General features: G+C 38.1%; 1 protein-coding gene, 2 long non-coding RNA genes and 1 pseudogene across 3 annotated transcripts in view; 2 read left to right on the plus strand and 2 right to left on the minus strand.

The window, feature by feature from the left end:
• Positions 1-3,568, minus strand: part of LOC134202138 (uncharacterized) — a 52,545-nt gene extending 48,977 nt beyond the window's left edge. Inside the window, exons 1-2 of the mRNA XM_062677193.1 lie at positions 3,532-3,568; positions 3,409-3,464 (exon numbers count right to left, since the gene is read on the minus strand). Of these exons, the coding sequence (XP_062533177.1) occupies positions 3,409-3,464; positions 3,532-3,568 (93 nt within the window). The remainder of the gene's footprint in view (positions 1-3,408; positions 3,465-3,531) is intronic.
• Positions 3,569-8,120: 4,552 nt separating this feature from the next.
• LOC134202136 (uncharacterized) lies at positions 8,121-8,686 on the plus strand. The gene is made up of 2 exons (XR_009977157.1): positions 8,121-8,261; positions 8,436-8,686. It is a non-coding gene; the product is annotated as an uncharacterized LOC134202136 (long non-coding RNA).
• A 346-nt stretch (positions 8,687-9,032) lies between these two features.
• On the minus strand, positions 9,033-9,743 carry LOC134202135 (uncharacterized). The gene is made up of 2 exons (XR_009977156.1): positions 9,380-9,743; positions 9,033-9,201 (listed from the first exon to the last, which is right to left on the minus strand). It is a non-coding gene; the product is annotated as an uncharacterized LOC134202135 (long non-coding RNA).
• A 12,869-nt stretch (positions 9,744-22,612) lies between these two features.
• Positions 22,613-23,994, plus strand: LOC134202139 (actin-binding LIM protein 2-like; annotated as a pseudogene).
• Positions 23,995-24,800: the final 806 nt, after the last annotated feature.

The following is a 24,800-nucleotide window of genomic DNA, read 5'->3' on the forward strand; positions in this document are numbered from 1 at the left end:
TTTTTGTTACAGGTTCCCTTCCGTGGGGTTTTCCGCACTCTACAGACCCACCATTCGTTAGAAATAACAAAGAATGAGCTGTTGCATGACACGTTTTGGTTTTGGTTCGTAAACGGAAATGTTCCCTACTACAGGTTTCCTGGGATTTCCATGAAGTACCCGAAGTGGCCAATCAGGTCTTTCACCATCTACAAGGATTTCAGAAGTTTACCCAGGAGAAATCATGAAGAAAGAGCTATCGCATGACGTGTTTTGTGCCGAAAACTGAAATGTCCCTTCCACAGGGTCGCTCGGGGCACTCCGTGAGATCCCGGAAGTGGCCAATGAGGTCTTTCGTACTTTTTAGACTAACCAGAAGTTTACCCATGAGAAACTATGAGGAAAGAGCTGTCCCATCTTATGTTTGGGACCAAACACTACAATGTCCCTTCCACCGGTTCCCGCAGGGCTCTGCGTTAGGTCCCGGTGGCCAATGAGGTCTTTTTTCACTTTTCAGACATACCAGCAGTTTACCGTGAGAAATCATGAAGAAAGAGCTGTCGCATGACATGTTTTGGGTCGAAAATTAAAATGTTCCTTCCATAGGCTCCCCCGGGGCACTCCGTGAGGTCCTGGAAATGGCCAATGAGGTCTTTCGTACTTCTCAGACTAACCAGAAGTTAACCCGTGAGAAATCACGAAGAAAGAGCTGTCGCATGACATGTTTTGGACCAAAAACTAAAATGTCCCTTCCACTGGTTCCCCCGGGGCTCTGCGTTAGGTCCCGGAAGTGGTCGATGAGGATTTCCGCACTTTTCAGACTAACCAGAAGTTTGTCTGTGAGAAATCATGAAGAAAAAGCTATCGCATGACATGTTTTGGGCCGAAAACTAAAATGTCCCTTCCATAGGTTCCCCCGGGGCACTCCGTGAGGTCCCGGAAGTGACCAATGCGGTCTTTCGTACTTTTTAGACTAACCAGAAGTTTACCCATGAGAAACCATGAGGAAGAGCTGTCACATCTTATGTTTTGGACCAAAAACTAAAATGTCCCTTCCACAGGTTCCCTCGGGGCTCTGCGTTAGGTCCCGGAAGTGGTCGATGAGGATTTTCGCACTTTTCAGACTAACCAGAAGTTTGCCTGTGAGAAACCATGAAGAAAGAGCTGTCGCATGACATGTTTTGGGCCAAAAACTAAAATGGCCCTTCCACAGGTTCCCCCGGGGCTCTGCGTTAGGTCCCGGAAGTGGTCGATGAGGATTTCCGCACTTTTCAGACTAACCAGAAGTTTGCCTGTGAGAAATCATGAAGAAAGAGCTGTCGCAGTTTTGGGCCGAAAACTAAATTATCCCTTCCATAGGTTCCCCCGGGGCACTCCGTGAGGTCCCGGAAGTGACCAATGCGGTCTTTCGTACTTTTTAGACTAACCAGAAGTTTACCCATGAGAAACCATGAGGAAAGAGCTGTCACATCTTATGTTTTGGACCAAAAACTTAAATGTCCCTTCCACAGGTTTCCCCGGGGCTCTGCGTTAGGTCCCGGAAGTGGTCGATGAGGATTTCCGCACTTTTCAGACTAACCAGAAGTTTGCCTGTGAGAAACCATGAAGAAAAAGCTGTCGCATGGCATGTTTTGGGCCGAAAACTAAAATGGCCCTTCCACAGGTTCCCATGTATCGCATTGAATCAATTATTTTTTTCCTTTTTAATATCATTGATCACCAGAGGAAAACCATCATGAACATTGCATATAAATATTATATGAATATCGGAATATGAAAGCTATATACTCGAACATAAACTTTATTTACCTGTCATGACATAAAAGTTATAAATCCACACATAAAAAACATTTGTTCAGCTTCTTTTGAATATTATGTTCTGCGAACATATCTCTTATTGGAAAGAACAAATTGAAAAATCTATGTAGTTTCAAACATAAAGGTTATAAGGAAAATCAGCTCAGTGTATAAAATTCTATCTATAGATAACGAATAGTTGTAATTAGCAGCCTGGAATAGTGGGAGTCACTATAGAGCAGAATTGGATGCAGTAGAAGGTCGAACAGATGAAGAGCCTCTCTATCGCTCAGCCGGGTGGACAGCCGACATCAGCTCAGTTCCAGCGGTTCCAGGTGCGATTTTCAATGCGTTTGATCCGGACGATAACACCTTTAGAGAGCAAAATAGACAGTGTCGTACCCCAAAATGTAATAATAGTTCGCGATTTAAGTAACAATATTCATGGGAACCACTGTCAAAAGTATCGGAAACAAAGAATAACTTTTAAAGACAATTTGGTGTCTCAGCAATCCAGGGTTACAATATGATCAATATGTCAGGTCAACAGACGGTCTTTCAAATGTTGTGTGGATTATAACTAAAAACTAAACGATAATTCATTATTAGGATATAATGTGCTTGCATTTCAAACTATCATGAAAAACATTAATATTTTGAATTTAACCAATCAATTTTAGATAATTCGAAGATACGAGACGAGCCAGCCTTGGGCTGCAAATCTCGTTAATAAAGATATAAAAAAAGTATACTTCAAAAATCGCTTTATCCAAGAGAGAGTAAATATCCACGAAATTCGCGAAAAACGCGAGAATCGTGAAATCCGCAACTGTTGTAACAGCCCTGTAAATTCAATTAGTGCATATTAGAAACCACACATAAATTTCATTTTAATATAGATTTTATTTGTACTTCGCCTATAGTGGCCTTGCAGGTACTATAAACATCATATCAATACCAAATTTTCAAAACGACTTATCTGCTTTTGTAAACAAAGATTCAATCGTCGATTTGACGAATCTGATCGCACTCCCACGCAAACCAACACCATCAACAGGTAGCAGAAACCCTCACCTACGTTTTGGTGGTGTTGGTTTGCGTGGGAGTGCCATCAGATTCGTCGAATCGACGTTTGAGTCTTTGTTTACAAAAGCAGATAAGTCGTTTTGAAAATTTTGTATTGATATGATCTAAATTAATAGATTTTTAATAGAAATGTGCGGATTTTTATCAATGTGCAGTAGGGGAAATGACGGCTTTGGCAGGTTTTGTTCTATTTCTGTAACCAATTATGCTCAAATTTGGCCCAAACATTCTTCACATATCAAAGAATATTGTGGCCAAATTTCATAAAATTTGGTCAACAAAAACCCCCCTGACAATAATAGAACAAAACCTGCCAAAGCCGTCATTCCCCCTAGCTGAATTGTTTCATATTGAAAATGGTTCAGATTGTGAGGGACAAATGTGAGGTTAGGTTAAATTTCGTTTGGCATTTCGGTGGCACAGTAAGGCCATGATAAATATTTTAGGATGACCATGATAAATATTTTAGTAACGCCCTTGGACGGTTTTGTTGTAAAATAGAAAACCCCGTCAGTAAAATAAAACCACAAATAACCTGGTACTTACGCTTTCTTCCCGCCCGCTGTTCCGATCGAGTCGAGATGGCATGTCTGATTTAGCGCCTGAAAAAAGGCATTTGTTTTAGGATATTTATTTAGTTTTATAAAGTACATGTAATAAAAGAATTACCTGCTTTTTCGTAAAAAATAAGTTTGGCCCGGCGCATTCTCTCTAACGCCTCCTTCGTTGGGGGGTCATCGTATGACCTTATCAAAATCAGCTTATACTCTTATACTTAGTTTAAAATATATATATTTTAGCTTAAAACTACACTGCTAAATCACTTAAACAATATAACTAAACTACTAAATTGATGTTAAATTACAAATTGATGAAAAAGAATTTACAAATTAGGCACTAAAGAAAAATGCACAGCATTCGAACACGCTTCCACCGCTTTCACTCGTTTTTTTCAACAAAATGGCGACGGCGTACCGACCAGGGTGGCCAGAACCATTTAGGATAAATCGGTAGATTGACTGTGAAAAAATCGGTAGAATATCGGTAGGCCGGGAAAAGGTCAAATCTAAAAACACTACACGTAAAGAAAAAACCGAGAAAACCATAAAGTTATGGCAAAAATCCATTCGAAAATACTATTGTCGTGCTTATCCTTTTTAGATTCTCGCGGCGGTCTTACTCTCGCAAGCTCTACTGCGAAGATAAACGTCAAGATAGCCGCCGGGTTAAAAGATAGGGAGATTTTTTCCGCTCAAAACAAAACCACGTGCTTTTCGGCAAATGACAGCAGTGTTCGAACGTATTGGTGAGAGGCAACAGGAGTCACTGAGTACATTGAGAGTGTTTCTCCTGACAAGTGCATACGGTGGGTAATATTCTCATTGACTCTGTTGTGTTTAGTGGCTGTTGCGATTACCTGAGGGGCAACCAGCAGGAAGCCGCAGGATTCTATATTTTCTCGAGACGCATAATATTTAATACATTTCATTATGCCACCTAATGAATGATCCTATATACCAAAAAGCTAATAATGTTCATGATTTAATGAAAAATTATAAGTTTTGGAATGTATGTGGCTAATGCAATGTATAAGTTTTTTCTTATGCATACACAGAAAAAAATTCCATGGTAAATATTACTATTTTGTAGACTACGCCATTTTTTATTTAAATTACCACCAATTTTCCACTGAATCAGTTCATGTAACAACATCCCACAGTTGATTTTTACTGCGCGCATGGTTAAATTAAACGGGTTTGTTGTCTGGTGAAAATCGTCGGTGCATATTCTTAAATTAACCCTCGGAATGGGAGTTTGGACCGCAACATTTTTTTTCTGTGTAATAATAATTAATAACATTATTGCTCTTTTTGCACCTTATGTGAGTAGTGTGAGATCTCACAAATATAACACTCAAACAAATTTGATTTTTCGTGAATATTAGGTGTGTATGAGTGCTCATTCTGAAAAAAATGGACGTCAAATCATTAGGCTCTTGCCGAAATTCATCACGAACACATTCATCGTGGTTGCAAAAATCCCATTTGATTCTGCCGTGACAGCTGCTCGTGGTTGCGAACAAACCGAGTAGAAGTGTGAGTGATGTGCATGTACATACACGCTCACAGAAAACCTAATGCTGCGTTTTGACAGGGCAAGTGAATTGAACATCTCAGTTGAATTCAATTGACTTCCCGCATAATAAAAACAACATGTTATATGGTCAGAATCATTATTACGATGTAAGATATAGCGTCACATTTTACGTTACGGTTATCAAATAATTTTCGGTCCATTCAACCATAACTACTCGACTTTATCACTGAATGTCAATTTATAACATGGCGTCCTTAAAATGTTCTTCATTTCCTGAATTGTATGTCAACATTTTATCATACTGTTGAGCGAAAATTTTGCACGGAAAAAAAGCCGTTTTTTTATGGTGACATAACTTAACATTCTAATGTATTTCTATGACGACGTCTACAATATATTCTATAGCAAATTTATTGTTTTGAATGGCAGTGTTACAATAAAATGTACTATTTTCTATAATATTTTTTATTCAAGCGCATCATTATACTGCACATATTCGCATAACAGGGCCTATTTTTCTCGATTTTTGAATTTTTCAAGCTTGTTTTCAAGCTTGTTTCTCATGGAGAAATACGAAAAAAATAAAGCTGCAATCTTTTTTGCAAACTTTTACATAATATTTTTCATCTGTATATTGTCGCGCTCTTCTCAAACGCTCAGCTTTTCGCGGTGGTAACGCGCAAGCAAAGATTGCGCAGCAGCGCGCCCATAAGCTTTAACACAGGGTGCGAGGCTGCGCTGTAAAATTTAATAAGCCGCCGAATGGGGTTGCCATAGCTGAATAGCCGCCGTGTGTAAAGTAAATGGGCGCGCTCCGGCGCAATTCAACGGAGGCTGGTTGAGATAATCACGATCTGAGTGTTTATCTTGGGATGCATAATATATTGTTATAAATATAAGAAAATTCTTTGAGCTTTTTAGTGGAATGTCTTCACTTGTCATACACGCAAAACAATCTAACCAAAGACTAATTAAGACGTTCATGTCCCATACAATTGTTCTGTTTTTCAGTGCTCATGAAGTACTAGGTCATAAAATTGCATAACCATTAATTAAAATCACCTTGATTCTAGTACTGAGCTAAGTGACCAGTACCTCTTTATGAGTTGCTAAGGCAACTTGACAATTGTTATGTAAATCAAAATATTGGGAAAAAATGGAAGTCGGTTTGTATTTGTATCAACTAGGTTAATCATTTCTTTTATTCTAGATCTATCTACAGTCTGGAAGTAGCGAAATAGCGGAAACTGGATACATTTACGATACTGATTCTTATGAATTGCATCTTATTACGGATTTGTATTTGTTTATTTTTAGCTGTGGTTTCAGCATGGCGCTCGGAATATTGCTTTCAAAATCCGGAGTCTCCCATAAACACTCAAGATGAAGAGGTGGAAACACATTCCGAGCATGAAATAGAGCAGTTGGAGCACCTCCTGACGCTCCCAACGGATGAAAAGCCTTCTGCGAGCCCTTTTCTAGTTCATCTGGTTTCTGTTGTGCAACATTATACCCACTACCGATAGTATTGCTTCCATTGCCGTCACGCCGACCTTCTGCGTTGAATTATGGCTTCCGAATCACTCCCAACATCAACTCCTTATTCGCCGTTGTTTTAGGCGTTCCTTGGAACTGATTAACTCTTCACTATGCGGCTGATGGTACAATTTCGCCACACAAGCCCCAGAGCGTGTTTCCACCAACGACTGATGAGTATCATCTGCAATACTTCTGTCTGGTTGGCGTTGTGAAGGCGTTGGAATAACACCAGAATGACGGAAATCTTATCTGCAACCGATCGAAGGTCAATGTTGAAATACCTTTGTTGTATCCGTTCAATTACGTCCAAGAGTTGCGGTTGGTTTCCACGTTGCGTATCGGTTTCTGGCACATAACGACGCAATCTTTTATAGTAATTCACAAGTCTTGACAAAACACTTCAAATCATCGGTTTCCAACTGGGTTTCAATTTCTTCCAGCTTGATCGGAACAACAACAAAATCATTGGTCAGCGAGTACTCAGTGTTCAACACTGTGCCCCGTTTTCAGGTTGACGTGAGGCCCCCTCAAAGACTGATAACATGTTTCAATCGAATCCTCTACTGAGTATTCACGGATTATTAACTCGTATTCCATCTCATCTTCCTCCAGATCATTCCCATAAGTCAAATTAGTAGTTAATTATTTAAATTAGATGTGTAGTAAACTTTTCGCTTTTCGAAGACATCATGAAGATCAAATATAATAAAAAGCCGAGGAAACAATGTCAAAATGTCAAACTTGGGTACCGAGGGACCAAATGCAGTACTAGAAGTGGTCCCTCGAATGAGCTCTACAGTGACGTCTTAATTAGTCTTTGATCTAACCGTCGACTTTACGTGAAAAATCACGTAACCACTAAAGTTCACTAACAACACAAATTTTACCTGATGCATATAAAACGTAGCGGTACAGCGTGAAAATTGAATAAAATTTTCATAAAATTCACCATAATAAACTATATAAAATACGTGAATTTTAAGCCATTGAAGCAGAGCTGAGAACTCACTTAGCTGTCAGAATATCAGAATCATTGATTACAACACTCGCAAGTTTTGTGCATATAAATCCCAATCAACTAAAAATCAATTGCCAATAAGGTAAGTAGTATTTACTTCCGAAATCTTTTTATCTGTTCTGCAATAATGCTTTCATATACGTTTCCAGCAAATTATCATCGAAATATGAAGATATCGGCAACTTCGACCTCCCATTCCGAGGCACAACGCACGTTTTTCATTGTTTTCTGTGGCGCGCTCCGGTCCCGAACACCAGAAGATGGCCACCATTTTTACAATGAAAAATCAGCCAGGCGAAAGTTTTAAATATGGTTTCATAGAATGTTTTGCGCTTTCTTCTTGAAAAGTGCTTAATTTTCTTAAAATTAAAAATGAAATCAGCTTCATTGAAAATATCTTTTTTATTTGAAAGTTATTTTCTTCGGTTCCTAACGATAAATTAAAAATGTCTCATTCAATCTAAAAACTATTTTACTTTCAAAACATCAAACGATACACTGCATGGGTGAAAAGAGAAAAGAAAACATCTTGTCATTTATCTTATCATCTTTTCTTTTCCTCTCAGTGTATGACGACAATTTAAACCGCGATAAAAACAAAACAGCAGCGACGACGAGTAGAGGAAGCTAGCCGCCACTGGCACTGCTTCCGATTTATAATTGCAACTGTTTTTGTGTGGTGGCGAATTAAATTTTTGCTACTATTGTGTACTGGTGGAGCTCATATTTATTACGGAATCAAAAGGTAAGTAATATTTTATTTATTTGAAACAATGCAGTACCGGGTCCCAGTGTGTATTAATTCGTATCACAGAAAATCGGTACCCAAATCCAGCACTTCAATGGCGTGAATGGAGTTGGGAGCTGATTTAAATTTGGAATGAAGATCCTTATGCGACACTTGCTTTTTTTCCTACAGATTCGGTCCGGTAGATTTGACAGGAAGAAAAACTGACACGTTCAAAAATGCATCTTCAGGAGTGGCTGGGGTCAATGGATTACCTCGTCGGTAGTTTTGGAAACTACCACAGCTTCTCTCGGGCTGAACGATGAATAACTTTTTTGATTTTGAGGACACCTGTCACTTGTGCGCTATTCAATCTTCCCAGATTAATGAATAGGTTTAAAATAAATTGAAAATGAAATAAAAATAAAAATCGATTCAATTAAGTTTCAAAAGAAAGCATAAATACACAGAAAGAAAAATCGTTATTAAAATTAAAAAAAACCATTGGTAAAAATAAAAGGTTGCGTTGGTTCTTTTTCGTAGAGAGTTGCGAATGTTTAAAATAAAAGTACACAAACTTTTGCGTCAACAATGGTTCAAAAGTAGCATGCCACTCTGAAATTAAAAAGTTTGAACTTTTAAAACAAAACTGTATAACTGTCAGGTCCACTGTAAAAAAGTGGGATATTTTTATTCGGAATCTGATCTTTTATTTTGCCCCAAAAAGAACCTCCCAACCCTGCTCCCAACCTATTATTAGTTTATATTTTCATTTTAAATTCAATTGAATCGTAGGCGCCTTAGTTTATTGCTTTTTATTTCATTACAATTTAATTCTATGTGGTCGCCTGAGGTTAAATATCTGAACAATTATCATGGATGCTTCTTCCGGGCCACTTGTCGAGCTGTGCATCTTAGTTGATTCCTTCGGTGACAAATGCCGAAATACGCTATTTATCTGCAAAAAAAAGAAAACTTACATAAGATCATGCTCAAATTTCGACCAGCAAATGCTGCTATAACTTCGTCGCTTCGTTTTTCGAATGGAAACTCCGGAGTTGGGCACTGCTTTTGATAGCACTCAAGAATAAACACACATTGGCACTGTTGATATTCTTGTTTAATGAATTACTTACCTCCCAGTTCCGTGAGATGCCACGGTAATTTTATCATACATATACGCCGACCAAGAAGCCGATCAGTCCTAAAAACCGGAACAACCGGAAACGAAGGCATTTTTGAAGAACGATAGTGTTGTTGGGGGTTTCTTTTGAAGGCAAAGATATACCCAAACGAAGTTTCCCTAGTTTTGTTTTCGCTTATTTAGGAGGCACTTATCCGGAATTTTAAATAATTTCAATTATTATTAAATTTGAGCGCACTGAACACCACTGAGCAAAACAAGATCCTGTTGCAAATAAAAGGAAAAATGCTGCTGCTTTGTTATATTATTGTTAAACTGCGGGGTTAGGGAGAGAGAGATAGAGAGATGAAAGCGAAAGTTTGTTCGGGGCGCTCCGTGAGAGGCACTTTGGGAAAGCTTAAAAATAATGGTCGAAAATCAGTTTTATTATTATTGTGAAATATATTCATGTACATATAAACGTAAATTTTTTTTATTTTCAATATGTTATACGTGTTAGTAATAATCTAAAAGGTATAAAAGTACTAGCAAATAAGAAATAGAAAAGAAAATAATTGAAATAAGTTTTGTTTTTTTTTTCCTCCAATTTCATGCAGTGAATACCATAGTGGCCATGAGAAAACGAGTTTTTTTATTTTCTCTATTTTGCCTTTATGCTTATCATTGATCGATTTGACAGTTCTAAAATGTTTAGGCCAAATGGGAGAACTTTTAAATATACAGTAAAAAAAAGAGAAAAAAAACTTTCAAATAAAAAAAATACTTTGATCAGGATGAATTTAACTTTTATTTTTGGTAAAACAAAGCAACTTTCAAATTTAAAGTGCAAAAGTTTCATTGAAACTATATTATTTTTTTGTGTGTAGAGGAATGGGAAAACAAAATTTGGAGAAAGTAAAACTTTCGTGTTAAATTAAAAATATCAAACTTTTTTTTCAACAGTGTGACAGGAGATTGCGACTATTTTCATTTGACAGCTCCACAATGTTGCTTTGAAAGTTTTGTACTTTTATTTTTAGAGCCGCATGCCACTTTTGAAACATAGGTGTAATGAAAGTTTTCGTACTTTTTTTTTAAACATACGCAACTCTCTACACTGAGCTGAATTACCATCTAAAATGTATGTGCAACGCACATATATTTTTGCAATCAAGCTTTGCACATAAATTGTATTGGTCGTACACATAAAAGTGGAAATTTTGGGACTCTTCGATTTTATGTGCAATGCATACACAACACAAATGCCAGTTCAAATATAATTCATTTATCGGTTTCAATGAATTATATGTGCTAGCACAATAATATTCGGATATAACCCACTCTTCGAACCCGATTATTTGTATTTTGTTTCCCTACAATAGAAATCCGAAAGGAGAACAAGTTTGTTTTTTTTTTCTGATTTTCATACATTTATTTCTGTATTATAGAACTTTCGGACTATGTTCGGAAGAAACATTTTCCACATCTCAATAGCGGTCGGATAAACCGTCGCCTGAATTACGCCAGTCGCTTTAGAATCGTACTGCCAGCAGTACCTGGATATTGCAGTATTTTCATGAAGAACCACAGTTTGGTTACTGTCGTGTCCGCCGTTCGTTGTTTGCGCTTTATTCAGCCGGATTAGAAGAATACTGAGCAACACAGATTCCGCTGCGTCCGTCCGTCTAAAAACAGTTCCGATTGGGAGTGTTACAGAGCAGACACAATCTGTATTGCTTTTAACTCTTCTTCTGATTCAGCTGAATGAAGTGCAGGAAACGAACGGCGGACACGACGGATTCGAGAATCGGTGAATCATTTGGTGGCAACGATGCATTGTTTCTAAATGGGTACCACTACACGGATGCTACGGAAATGGTACCACTCTGAATGCGATTCCACTTCCGCGTAGTAATTCATGTTTTTGTTTCTAGTTCCCATATTTGTTTCTGCCCTGTTGTTTCCGTTCGCTGCTTGCTCCGCGATTTTCATTCATGCTAAAATTAACAGAATCTTGTGCAATCATATTTTGTTTATTAAAATGGAATTACTTACCCTTGCAACCAAAAATGCATTCTGGAAACATAACCTTCGGACTCAATTTCACATTTGATGAGAGATAAAACACGAAAAGTTTTGGCCATGAATTCAATTCTTTCTTCTCCGCCATCTTATTTTCTCTTGATTATGATATATTTTCGATTTCATTATGAGCAGTTACATTTTATGTGAGAGATTAGATAGTATTTAACTATATGTAGCTGCACATACAATTTATCTGCAGAACAAATAAGATGTAAATAAAAATCCTTTTTATTATATTTTCTTTGCCATTAGATTCAAATGCGAGTTTGCAGGATTCAAATGCTGCACATAGAACCATATACAGATAAGCATACTTATTTCTATGTGCTCAACGCACATAAAATATAATGGAAATTTGATTTCAGTGTACGAAAAGAACCAACGCAATTTTTATTTTAACCAACGTTTTTTAGTTTGACAAATGATTTTTTTTTCTGCACGTAGCCTTTACGTTAAACCTGGTGATATCCGATTGAGTGAAACTGAGTTCCGGTACCTTTGTGTCACTTGACTGTTACGTGAAAAGTGTTGTGGAAAAATCCACGTATATATTCACGTAGATATGACGTTACGATTGTTTTGGGTGTAAAAGCCCCGCACATAGGATACGTTTGCGTTGCGTTTGACACATTTCCATGGGAAAACTGTCAAATGCAACGCAAACGTATCCTATGTGCGGGCTCTTAAGACGAGTTCGTACGTGGACCGCTGATAATTCAAACGGTACCTCAATCAAATTAACGGGGTTCATATTTCAATATGAACATCTGGTTACTCTATGAGCATAAGATAAACCGGTCTCTGACTCTCTCTTTGCTGTTTTATTATGACTCTGCGTTCCGTTCCACGACGTTCCACTTCTCTTTTCTCCTACCCACGTGCTAAATAACGTTTGAACACCTTTTAAATTGAACGAAGCTCAAACCAACGTGATTCAAATTAAAAAGTGTTCAAATTAAAACGGTCATATTACCGGGGGGTCAACGGTATCCCATTTAATTCCACTACTTGATTGTAACTTGACAGATTCGTATTTCGACCTCAACAGTAAGGCCGTCTAGTTGATGCAAAAGTATAAGATTGCTAATGTCGTTCCTGTTCGCGTGACTAACATCTAGGTCACTTTGATCTGGCAGCGAAAGTACCGGTACTACAAGTGTCAAACCAATGTTGGTGGTGAAACAAACATGCACTACAACATGATGCATAACAAACGACCAAGTAAGGCTTGTGGAAGCATATTTTGGTAAAATACTTTTAATGACTACAGCGCCACTAGCGTTCTAGTACTTATGCTTCTACTGGCCGTCTTCAGTGTCTCGTACTTGACTTGACATTTTGGTTCCCGTATTCCGCACCGGTGACGTTTGACGTTTGATGATGTATCAAATAGCAGCGCAGTTATCAACAATCAATATGAAACTGACGATTATTTCGTGGTTCCAGTTACGCATGCTATGAACCTGGGACGGGACCTGCAAAGACGCTGCTTCTTTTCACTGTTTTGACACTTGTTCTTCTTTTCATCACAGTTGATCAAAGATTCTCAACTGTTTCCTTGAGTGTTTCGGGTAGACTCTTCTGAGCATAATAAAAATGTTTGCCATTTTCGGATTAGTGAACTTATTTTCATAATGATTTTTATATCGGGAATGAAACACATATTCATAATTGTTCAATATTAAGCTGGCCGGCTATTCTAGAATACTTTTCAAAGTGAAAAAGTACAAAATCATGCGAAATACTTTATGAGGGATATCAATACTTTCACTCAAAAAGGTGCTGGTTGCATCTGACAGTTCGTGACAGCGATTGCCTGGCTGCAGATGAGGTTACATTTTTTCCTCTTTGCCAGAGTGTATTATATAGAGTTGCGCAAAGAGTGATGCCAAATCTACCTATTGAACTGTCAAACCGTCTACCTATCGAGCAAAGTAAACAAATGTCAATTTTTTAAAATCATTGTGCTTTCCCGGATAAAAACGTACCATTGGTTCAATAGTATAAACAATTGGTTTACCATATAATGTACAGTATACAACAGAATATATTGTTTTTCAATGGTTGCACCAAAGACTAATTAAGACGTCACTGTGGAGCTCATTCTAGGGACCAATTCTAGTACTGCATTTGGTCCCTCGGTACCCAAGTTAGACGTTTCGATTTGTGTCTGCGATCACCTACATTTTCATTGATCTTCTACTGTAGTAACCTATGGTTACTAGTCATTGTTTGCAAAGATGCTTTCAAGTTGTTTTGATACGTTGAAGGAAAGTTCTAATTCTGAATTTATTTTCCAGGAAATCAAACATTAATAGTTTTGAACTGAAAATGTTCACTCAAACGTACAGCAGATCATGCGCCACCCCATAATTAGAGGAACTTATGAAGTGCTTTTAAGTCAATTTAATATTCAAAACTACCTACCCCGTAGCAAATTATGCAAAAAAAACTACCCGGTAGTAGTCTTATGAAAAATTTACAGCGAGCTGTCCGAGAGAACATCACGTGCTGAACACAAATCCCTTCGATGGTCGACGATAATTCGGGCCAGACTAAACACCCCACATTGAGTAGGGATACTAATGAACGTGAATTATCTATAACTAATAATTTCAACACGTTACTTCAACGTCAAATTTAATACTTGGCGTCGCATCGTTTTTCAAAACATGCGTAATACGTCTACTACGAATATAGTTATTTCTACTCAAATGGCGAAATGAACCGGCCAGCAGTATAATTGTTTGTTTTCCTGAAACACAAATTATACGTTTTAAATATGAATAAGGCAGAATAAGGCCAAAACACGAAAAGTTTTGGCCATGAATTCAATTCTGTCTTCTCCGCCATCTTCCATCTTCTCTTGATTCTGATACATTTTCGATTTCATTGTAAGCTGTTGCATTTTATGTGCGAGCTTAGATAGTATTTAACTATATGTAGCTGCACGTAAAATTTATCTGCAGAACAAATAAGATGTAAATAAATATCCTTTATATTATATTTTCTTTACTATTAGATTCAAATGCGAGTTTGCAGAATTCAAATGCTGCACATAGAACCATATAAAGGTAAGCATTCTTATTTCTATGTGCTCAACGCACATAAAATATAATGGAAATTTGATTTCAGTGTACGAAAAAGAACCAACGCAATTTTTTATTTTAACCAACGTTTTTTTAGTTTGACAAATGATTTTTTTTCTGTGCACGTAGCCTTTACGTTAAACCTGGTGATATCCGATTGAGTGAAACTGAGTTCCGGTACCTTTGTGTCACTTGACTGTTACGTGAAAAGTGTTGTGGAAAAATCCACGTATATATTCACGTAGATATGACGTTACGATTGTTTTGGGTGTAAAGCCCCGCACATAGGATATGTTTGCGTTGCGTTTGACACGTTTCCCATGGGAAAACTGTCAAATGCAACGCAAACGTATCCTATGTGCGCTCTTAAGACGAGTTCGTACGTGGACCCCGATAATTTGAACGGTACCTCATTAATATGAACGGGGTTCATATTTCAATTTGAACATCTGGTTTCGCTATAAGCATCAGATAATCCGGTTTCTGGCTGCTCTCTTTACTTTTTTGTTTTGATTCTGCGTTCTGCTTCACGATTTTCGACTGTTATTTTCTCCAACCCACGTGCTAAATGACGTTTAAACACTTTTTAATTTGAACGATGTTCAAACCAACAGGTTAAATTAAAAAGTGTTCAAATTAAAAACGGTCATATTACCGGGGTCAACGGTATCCCATTTAATTCCACTACTTGATTGTAACTTGACAGATTCGTATTTCGACCTCAACAGTAAGGCCGTCTAGTTGATGCAAAAGTATAAGATTGCTAATGTCGTTCCTGTTCGCGTGACTAACATCTAGGTCACTTTGATCTGGCAACCAAAGTACCGGTACTACAAGTGTCAAACCAATGTTGGTGGTGAAACAAACATGCACTACAACATGATGCATAACAAACGACCAAGTAAGGCTTGTGGAAGCATATTTTGGTAAAATACTTTTAATGACTACAGCGCCACTAGCGTTCTAGTACTTATGCTTCTACTGGCCGTCTTCAGTGTCTCGTACTTGACTTGACATTTTGGTTCCCGTATTCCGCACCGGTGACGTTTGACGTTTGATGATGTATCAAATAGCAGCGCAGTTATCAACAATCAATATGAAACTGACGATTATTTCGTGGTTCCAGTTACGCATGCTATGAACCTGGGACGGGACCTGCAAAGACGCTGCTTCTTTTTCACTGTTTTGACACTTGTTCTTCTTTTCATCACAGTTGATCAAAGATTCTCAACTGTTTCCTTGAGTGTTTCGGGTAGACTCTTCTGAGCATAATAAAAATGTTTGCCATTTTCGGATTAGTGAACTTATTTTCATAATGATTTTTATATCGGGAATGAAACACATATTCATAATTGTTCAATATTAAGCTGGCCGGCTATTCTAGAATACTTTTCAAAGTGAAAAGTACAAAATCATGCGAAATACTTTATGAGGGATATCAATACTTTCACTCAAAAGGTGCTGGTTGCATCTGACAGTTCGTGACAGCGATTGCCTGGCTGCAGATGAGGTTACATTTTTTCCTCTTTGCCAGAGTGTATTATATAGAGTTGCGCAAAGAGTGATGCCAAATCTACCTATTGAACTGTCAAACCGTCTACCTATCGAGCAAAGTAAACATATGTCAATTTTTTAAAATCATTGTGCTTTCCCGGATAAAAACGTACCATTGGTTCAATAGTATAAACAATTGGTTTACCATATAATGTACAGTATACAACAGAATATATTGTTTTTCAATGGTTGCACCAAAGACTAATTAAGACGTCACTGTGGAGCTCATTCTAGGGACCAATTCTAGTACTGCATTTGGTCCCTCGGTACCCAAGTTAGACGTTTCGATTTGTGTCTGCGATCACCTACATTTTCATTGATCTTCTACTGTAGTAACCTATGGTTACTAGTCATTGTTTGCAAAGATGCTTTCAAGTTGTTTTGATACGTTGAAGGAAAGTTCTAATTCTGAATTTATTTTCCAGGAAATCAAACATTAATAGTTTTGAACTGAAAATGTTCACTCAAACGTACAGCAGATCATGCGCCACCCATAATTAGAGGAACTTATGAAGTGCTTTTAAGTCAATTTAATATTCAAAACTACCTACCCTGTAGCAAATTATGCAAAAAACTACCCGGTAGTAGTCTTATGAAAAATTTACAGCGAGCTGTCCGAGAGAACATCACGTGCTGAACACAAATCCCTTCGATGGTCGACGATAATTCGGGCCAGACTAAACACCCCACATTGAGTAGGGATACTAATGAACGTGAATTATCTATAACTAATAATTTCAACACGTTACTTCAACGTCAAATTTAATACTTGGCGTCGCATCGTTTTTCAAAACATGCGTAATACGTCTACTACGAATATAGTTATTTCTACTCAAATGGCGAAATGAACCGGCCAGCAGTATAATTGTTTGTTTTCCTGAAACACAAATTATACGTTTTAAATATGAATAAGGCATTTGGTGCATCCTTTTTTCCAATGTGCTCAAATACAATAGACATGCGACGAAATTGGCGATCGAGATCTGAAAAATAAATCGACACCAGTGAAACTTAGTCCACATATTCATAAAAATTCGCATGTAAGTACCCTGTCTCTTCTGACCTCCCAGGTTTGTGCGCCTCAGAACCAAAATTTTGGGGCCAACATCCGAGGCGTTCTATTTTTCTCGGATTGAATCCACGGAGTCTTTACCGGCAGTTCTGGATGAATAATCAATGATTACAGAAGACTGAACAGAACAGAAATCTTGTATAAATAACAGACTCCTCTTACACTAAACCTAACGAGTTCATTCTTATTGTCGGACATAATACCAATATCGGAAAGGAAATGTTGGCCTTTTTTCTCGAGGTTTGAAATATAAAATTAATGATTCAAATTATACAATAAAAGTTATTTTGCAGAATAAATCCTGTTTTCAACGTTCCATGGATGTTTTGATTTGCCAAATATTTATCAAGTCGCCTTAGCAACTTCAACGAAGTAATAGTTGCTAAGATTCTTTTTCGTAAAGCAAGGTGATTTTAGAAATGGTTATTAAATTTGTTCATTCTAGTACATCATAAGCGCAAAAAAATTGAGCTGTTGTATGGGACATGAACGTCTTAATTAGTCTTTGGTTGCACATATTGTATCCATACGGTGGATATAATGCGTCAACATATTTCTCTAATGTGAAAATACTTGCAATAGTTTTTAAATCGTTTAAGAACAGAAGATTCAATCATTTAATCACTATTGAAAAAATCATCAAATTGCATATTAATAAAATGAAACAAAATGACTCCTGTCCACCAGTTTGTAATATGCATTATATTTTCCTTAAATTTAATTTTTGAACATTAAAATTGTCCTAAATTAAAATAAAATATTGTATTGTATTACAATAAAAATACAATTCAAACTATTGTCTTTTAAGCATTTTGATCGGTTATATCTACAATATATTCAACCTTACAATGTATTGTTTGACGGAAAAAAAATGTATGGAAAAACCTCAAATTTTGTATAGTTACGATACTTAACAACCCGTATATTCTATTGCGAAAATCTCATTTACAATTCAATGAATAGTTTGTAACAATACACACTTAAACCCAGAATTTCAGCTCGGTAAATTATTTTACTGATTTTGTCCGGTAAAAGTATTTTTTTACCGAGATATCAGCAAATTTCAGAAATTTTACTGAGCTCTGTAATAAATAACACCGATGTCTCAGCACTATAAAGCTCATTACTGAACATCGGTATTCAACTTTACCGATCAACTTTCCGCAAGCACTTTCCGTAACTGTCAAAAACAAAATACTGACTGATTAGAAAATTATTTTGAGCTTTTAGTGGAATGCCTTCACTTGTCATAAGACGAGTTCGTACTATCCCATTTAATTCCACCACTTGATTGTATCTATGACAGATACGCGTATTTCGACCTCAACAGTAAGGTCTTCTTCAGTGTCTTGTACTTGACTCGACTTACTGTTGAGGTCGAAATACGCGTATCTGTCATAGATACAATCAAGTGGTGGAATTAAATGGGATAGTACGAACTCGTCTTATGACAAGTGAAAATACTGACTATTCAGTAAAAAAATTACATTTTACGGAATTTCCGGTTATTCTGTTACCGAGTTCTCAGTATGCAAGATTTTTGATAGGTGCCATATTTGAACTCCTGTTTTTCGTTTTTCTTCCTGTTGAGCGTGTGCTCTCTGGTCGTTTCTGACAAAGAACGGGCCATTTTCATACATTTCGAAACACAAGTAAGTGCAAAAACCATAATCAGTAATACATTTTATTGGTTTGATGTGAATTTTCACAAATGATCTCAATTTTCAGATATTACCTTCGTAATAACCATGTCATCAAATGAAAATGGACAACCAAACGACATATTCGATATCGATCTCAAAGTCGAACGAAAAAAATTAAAAGGCGCTTTTGTGTTTCTAATGTTATTGTTAATAAAAAGTTCGAAAACTGTATTAAGCTGTTTTACTTTTGATAATGTTTTATCTGTATTTAAAGATTGAATACATTTTTATCGGTTGTTTATTTTATAGTAGTCCGCTATCTATTTACAGATTATTCGGTATTTTTTCTACCGAATCCTCAGTAGTTTTTATTGTTTTGTATTGTATAGAACTCGGTAATTAGTTAAACTCATTTACTGAGGCGACTACCGAGAGCTCAGCTGTTGAGAAATCGGTAATTCATTTACCGAACCCGGCGAATCAGATTAAGTGTGTACATTCTAATGTGTTTCTATGATTGCATCTACAATATATTTTATAGCCAATTTATTGTTTTTAATGGTAGTGTTACAATACAATGTATTGTTTTTCTATGATATTTTTTATTCGGGTTGCCATCTCTTTCCATCCGCTATTGACTTCTCCAGATGAATAAAAGTGTGCGTGATTCCGCTGTATTCCTGTCGAAGTGTGCAGTCTTCCTCTTAAAGTATTTGTGACAGTTTTGCTGCAACTAGATTACCACCCACTTTTATTTTATATATCCTACACGGTGACGTTAGTGTGTGAAACACTGCGCTTGGGGAACTCAATATCGACGTGAAATGTCAAACGTTTCCATAAGGAGAAAAGTATCAATTTGGTATCAAAGTGTTTCAACTCCGTTCTGTTTTAGCGCAAGCATGGTCTCGGGATTCTTGAAACTCGGCAATAATTTAGTAGCACAAGACTCAGAACTATTCACCGGAGAGGCTTCGCGGACACCATTATATCAACCAAGAATACGTCAATCAAGGCTCTGGTGGCACACCTGCATTCTCGCAATAGTATGATGTGCATTTCACAGGCCTTACAAAACGTACCGATTGGCAATCCTGCGATCGCTCGCTGTGTGTGGCCGGATCCAATCTGGTGTCACCAAGGGTGGCACAACTGTTGCATTTTCCTCGAGAATTTTTTTATGGAATCAATGTCGATTAGGATTGATAAGGCGGTTGGAAGCGGAGGTAATGTGGAGGCGGTTTGTTTACGCATTGCGCAGGCCTTTTCTTTCTGATGGTACCGCTTGACGACGACAAGGCTATATTTTGTCAAACCGGGAACTTTATATTTAAGGTGACAGCCCGAGTGCGCATTCCTCCTTGACGCTAATGACTTTCGGCCAGAGCAACAAACGTCTTTTACTTTTAGGACCTATTGACGTTAAGTTCATTGACTTTAACATGAAATGGCTGTCCTTGGATTTGTCAGCAGGAAGCACTAATTAAAAAGCAAGAAAAAACATATTTGGGGAGCGCTTTGTACAATGTCTCGCACGTACTATTCGGATTTCTAAATATCATTTGAATAAAAGTGAACTGAATAAAAGTGAACGATAGCCGTCCACGCTTCACGATGTCCGTGTTGTCGTATGCGGATGGAGCACGGTGCATGAGTACTGAATAGGAAATTTGGTTATCTTAGAGCGAAGTCTCAGAGCAAGCTATTCTAATATATTCCTCGTGAAAATCTGTATATTAAGTGCACAGGACACAGCTAATGTCAAGAAATCTTTCTGCTATTCCTCGAAAATCTAAGCACGACAGCAAATCTCCAAGGCAGATTCGTTCTGAATTGAGTGTCCTCCTGGGTAACTCAATTGAGGGAACCAAATTTCCGTAATTTTTTCATCAAGCAACAATAATATCGACCGTATCGTATCCAGATCGTATCGCTACATATCTCATGTTTTATCCATCTTCCCGTCTAGATTTCAACTAACAATTTATTACTTTTTCTAGCGAGAATGATGCAGGTTTCATGGGAAGGCTGAAGTTCAAAATAATGTTATGAATTTGAATCGAAAAAAAATCAATAAAGCTTAAAAATCGAAAAGAGATTGGCGAAATTTTGCATTGAACCGGTAATAATCAGTATGGACACCACTATGCACTAATAGACCTTTCCGTCCGACCAAACACCTATGTTTCGTATTTTTCCTTAAACGTCCTTGGGTTCCCGCACGGAAGGATGTCTAAATGCGAACAAGAATCTACCTGGATAGGACGCAAACCACCTTAGCCAAGTTTCAAAATAAGTTGGGACCCAAACCAAATGTATATTGCCTTTCGATTTTTTTGAGTGTGTTTGTTTGTTTACTTCTATACATTCGCACATTGAATCAGTTGAATCCGTTGAAACGGTTTAGCCCGTTCATCCGGTTTAGTTTTCTTCGCGCGTAGTCGCCATCTTTTTCACTTCCTTTTCAGCTCGAGAAAAATCTCGAGATCGTGAAGTTAATTTTCAAAGAAAATGTTGCAATTGATTTGCAAAAAAAACGGTACGGCTTCGGTGTTTCGGTGAGTTGGCGGCGAACAAAAACTGATAAGAATTTCATAAGGTTTCCTGCATCGGAATTTCCAAAACAAAAATTCTATCGGAACCCTCGAAAGATTTTCGCCAGGATCACCACGGAATTGTTGTCGGAATACCCGCAGGGATTCTATCGGAATCCCAGGATTTGAAATATTAAAAAACGTTTTTTTGCAGCACAGGACATTGGAGTGGACTTGATTTTTGGCAAACAGCCGACTGGGTTCACCTTCAGAACGCAGGCGCAGATGGGACCTACTGCAAAGTGGACCTACATTTTTTCTGAAACATGATCTACAAGATCCAGCACATGCAGATGACTGCGAGGATGACTGTCACTTTGCTAGCCTGTGTATTGACCCCTTCAAGACGACACTTTTCCTGCAGTGCAGTGTGGTTAACGAAAATTTCGTGGTTTTTGGACAGTATTTCTACGACGACCAGACAGACACTCCTGCCGCAGTACACGGAGATATCGGGAAAATATAAGGAAATCCGGTTGAGCCTATACATCTATCCGATTTTACAAGCTACCGGTGTAATGATGTACAAGACCAACTGAAGAAATAATATTCAACAAGTCCACACAAGACACAGTCTATCGCCAAAAATCTAGACCCGCTGTGGTCAAACTTAAAACGATACATACGTTGAACAGCAGGAACACATCGCATCAAATATGCAGGACTATGGACTAGTCTATTTATTAGATTATTTTATACGTAAGCAAACAAGAAAAAATAAAAATAAAAAAAGTGAATGTTCAGTTTTTTAAATTTTAGATGTGTAAACAAACCGAAAATTCCTAAATAAGAATGATAAGAAGAAGAAGTATCACTATTCTGGTACCCGTGTCTCCATTATATCTAGCAAAAATCTACTAGAATAGAGGTACCCATGTCTAAGAGATGTCTAAGAAATATCGAAGAGATTCTATCTGTCAAATCCATACCGGTTCAAACGGTTTATTCGCCGTAAATTTGAGGTAGAAACGGTTGTTGCATTTGAGGCGGATTTGAGGTGTGACAGGTTCTAGACATCGAAGAAAAATGTCTAGGAGACTCATTTTTTTGTCTCAGAGATATCGCGGGAGACTTCTAGAAGATCTTTCCGAGCGGGTTAAGTTAACATTGCGCATAAAATAAGCTGTTTTTATGAAACGGTTATTTTCTTACAATTTTTTCAAAACATCAACATCGTCTGTTTTTCGAAAAATATTCACCAGCCAGACGATGGTGATCCTTAAATTAATCGTGTTTTGGCAACACTATACAGTGGTGAGAACATCGCTCAACAACTTCTTCTGGCAACTCTGTCGCATGTTTATTTACAATTCAAATATCAAAAAGTCGCGCCACTTTGCCCACCGTCCAGAGGATTGTAATATTATTCTGGTATTATTCAATCGTAACCGGAGTTTGTGCGCGAGATTAAATAATCAGGCAGAAATCACTTCCAACCCGGCCAAGGCCGCTACTCTCCAGCATCGTCAGGAAGCGATACCAGCGATACGTAAGCAACAGAATAGCAAGGACGTTGATCCGAACGAGTGCGCCGGATGTCACCAGCAGTTGAAAGAAGGTTAGGAAAACGCACTCGATCGGTAATGGCACATTTGGTGTTTCGAATGCAACGCTTGCGGAGTGACGCTAGATGCCGAGTACATGGGCAAGGATGGAGTTCCGTACTGAGAGAATAATTTTCAGAAATCGTTCGGCGTGAAGTGTGCCTACTGCCACCGATATATCAGCGGTAAGGTGCTGCAGGCCAGCGACAATCATTTCTATCCGACCTATGCCCGGTGCACCTAATGCGGCGATCCGTTCGGCGATGCAGAGGAAATGTACTTGCAATGTGGTGCGATATGGCACCGCGGTGCGGTCCTGGACCGTCGTCCGAGTCCGGCATCCTGAACAGGGTCGAAACCAGCGGGTTCAACAAGGAAACCGAGTTGGACTGTACCAGTAAAAGTGCAATGAGTGAAATTCAGTTTTGCCATATTTCCATCGTCCCAATTAGTACGGCAGCGGGCACCGGTCAGCATCAGGATCGCGTTCACATTCAAGAAGCCGCAGCGTGATGAAGGTGTTAGTTAAGAGTATCCGCTCTGAGACACCCTCCCAAGAGCTCGAGAATGAACAATGAAGAACCGATCGTGCTGAGTCACTATCCGGGAGCGAAAAGCCCCCACCAGGCGAAGAACCAAAAATTGAGTTGAATGACTTTCCGTCACATCCGTATCCTTATATATACCCAGAAAGGCGCCGAAGATATTCCGAATCCTACAAGAACATTGAATCTGACGATGAGGTAGACCATCCGAAGAGCAAGGAAGATGAAGGAAATATTGCTGAGATGCACCTTCGAAAAGAAGAGGAGGAGTTGTAAGTTGAAATCATCAGGTATGGTAAAGAAATTCTGAAGGATCTTCAGGAGCATAAAAAGTACACACACTGGAAACGGGAGAACCTTGATCCTCAGAATACCTCGCGCACTACATCAGCATCGAAGGAACCGGTATGAGTCCCCAGTGGGTGCGTTGCCCTCTAGAAACCTGGACCATCATCGACCTTGTGAAGATAAATATTTCGAAGAAAGATGTTTTAGTTACAAGATAAAGATTGTCGCTGTCGTCGCTGTCCGGAACATCTTTTGCTGGCGAGGATAGGGGAGCTAAATGTCAAAGAAGGAAAATCCATACGATTTGACAGTTTGGTACCCAACATGTTCCGGACAGTAGAACAAAGGGAACCGAAGCGACAATAATTTATCTTGTAAAGGCTCCGTCAGACGTTGCAAGCAAATCACTCGCAACGAGCATTTTGCTCGCAGAAAGTGACATCTGTCAAAAATTTGCATGTCTGACTACACTGAAAGTGATTGCATGCAAACAAATGACAACTCGCAAGCAAACGCTCGCTTGCATTGTGTGACTGCTAAGCGGTCAAAATTTGCAACTCGCAGAAACAAAATTGAGCTTGCTAGTGCAGAATTAGCTAATTTTTCGCTCGCAAAAGTGAAAAGGTATTGGGTGGCAGTCTTGCATTGCAAAAATAGGAATGGAATAAGATTTTCTGGCCGAAAAACAAGTTTTTCATTTTTGTTTATATTTGCATGAGAGTAAATCTGACATTTGCTAAAAGTAAAAAGCGGCTACGAGTGACTGCAATCGCGAGTGCTCTCAGAAATCATTCGCTCGCACGAGTGATTTGCTTGCAACGTCTGATGGAGCCTTAACTAAAATATTTTTGGCAAGCCAGAGTAAACGCGACGAGCGATGCGACGCGACTCACGTAAAAGAATAACAACTGGGTTGTTTAGCGAAGAAAAAATTGAGTTTTATACAGCTCAGCAAATAGAGCATATTTTTCTGGTCTCCAAAATATTTTAATTTTATTTGTAAACCCTTTATTTACATTT

This window comes from Armigeres subalbatus, unplaced genomic scaffold (assembly GCF_024139115.2).
Source record: "Armigeres subalbatus isolate Guangzhou_Male unplaced genomic scaffold, GZ_Asu_2 Contig1035, whole genome shotgun sequence".
NCBI classification, from domain to species: Eukaryota; Metazoa; Arthropoda; class Insecta; order Diptera; family Culicidae; genus Armigeres; species Armigeres subalbatus.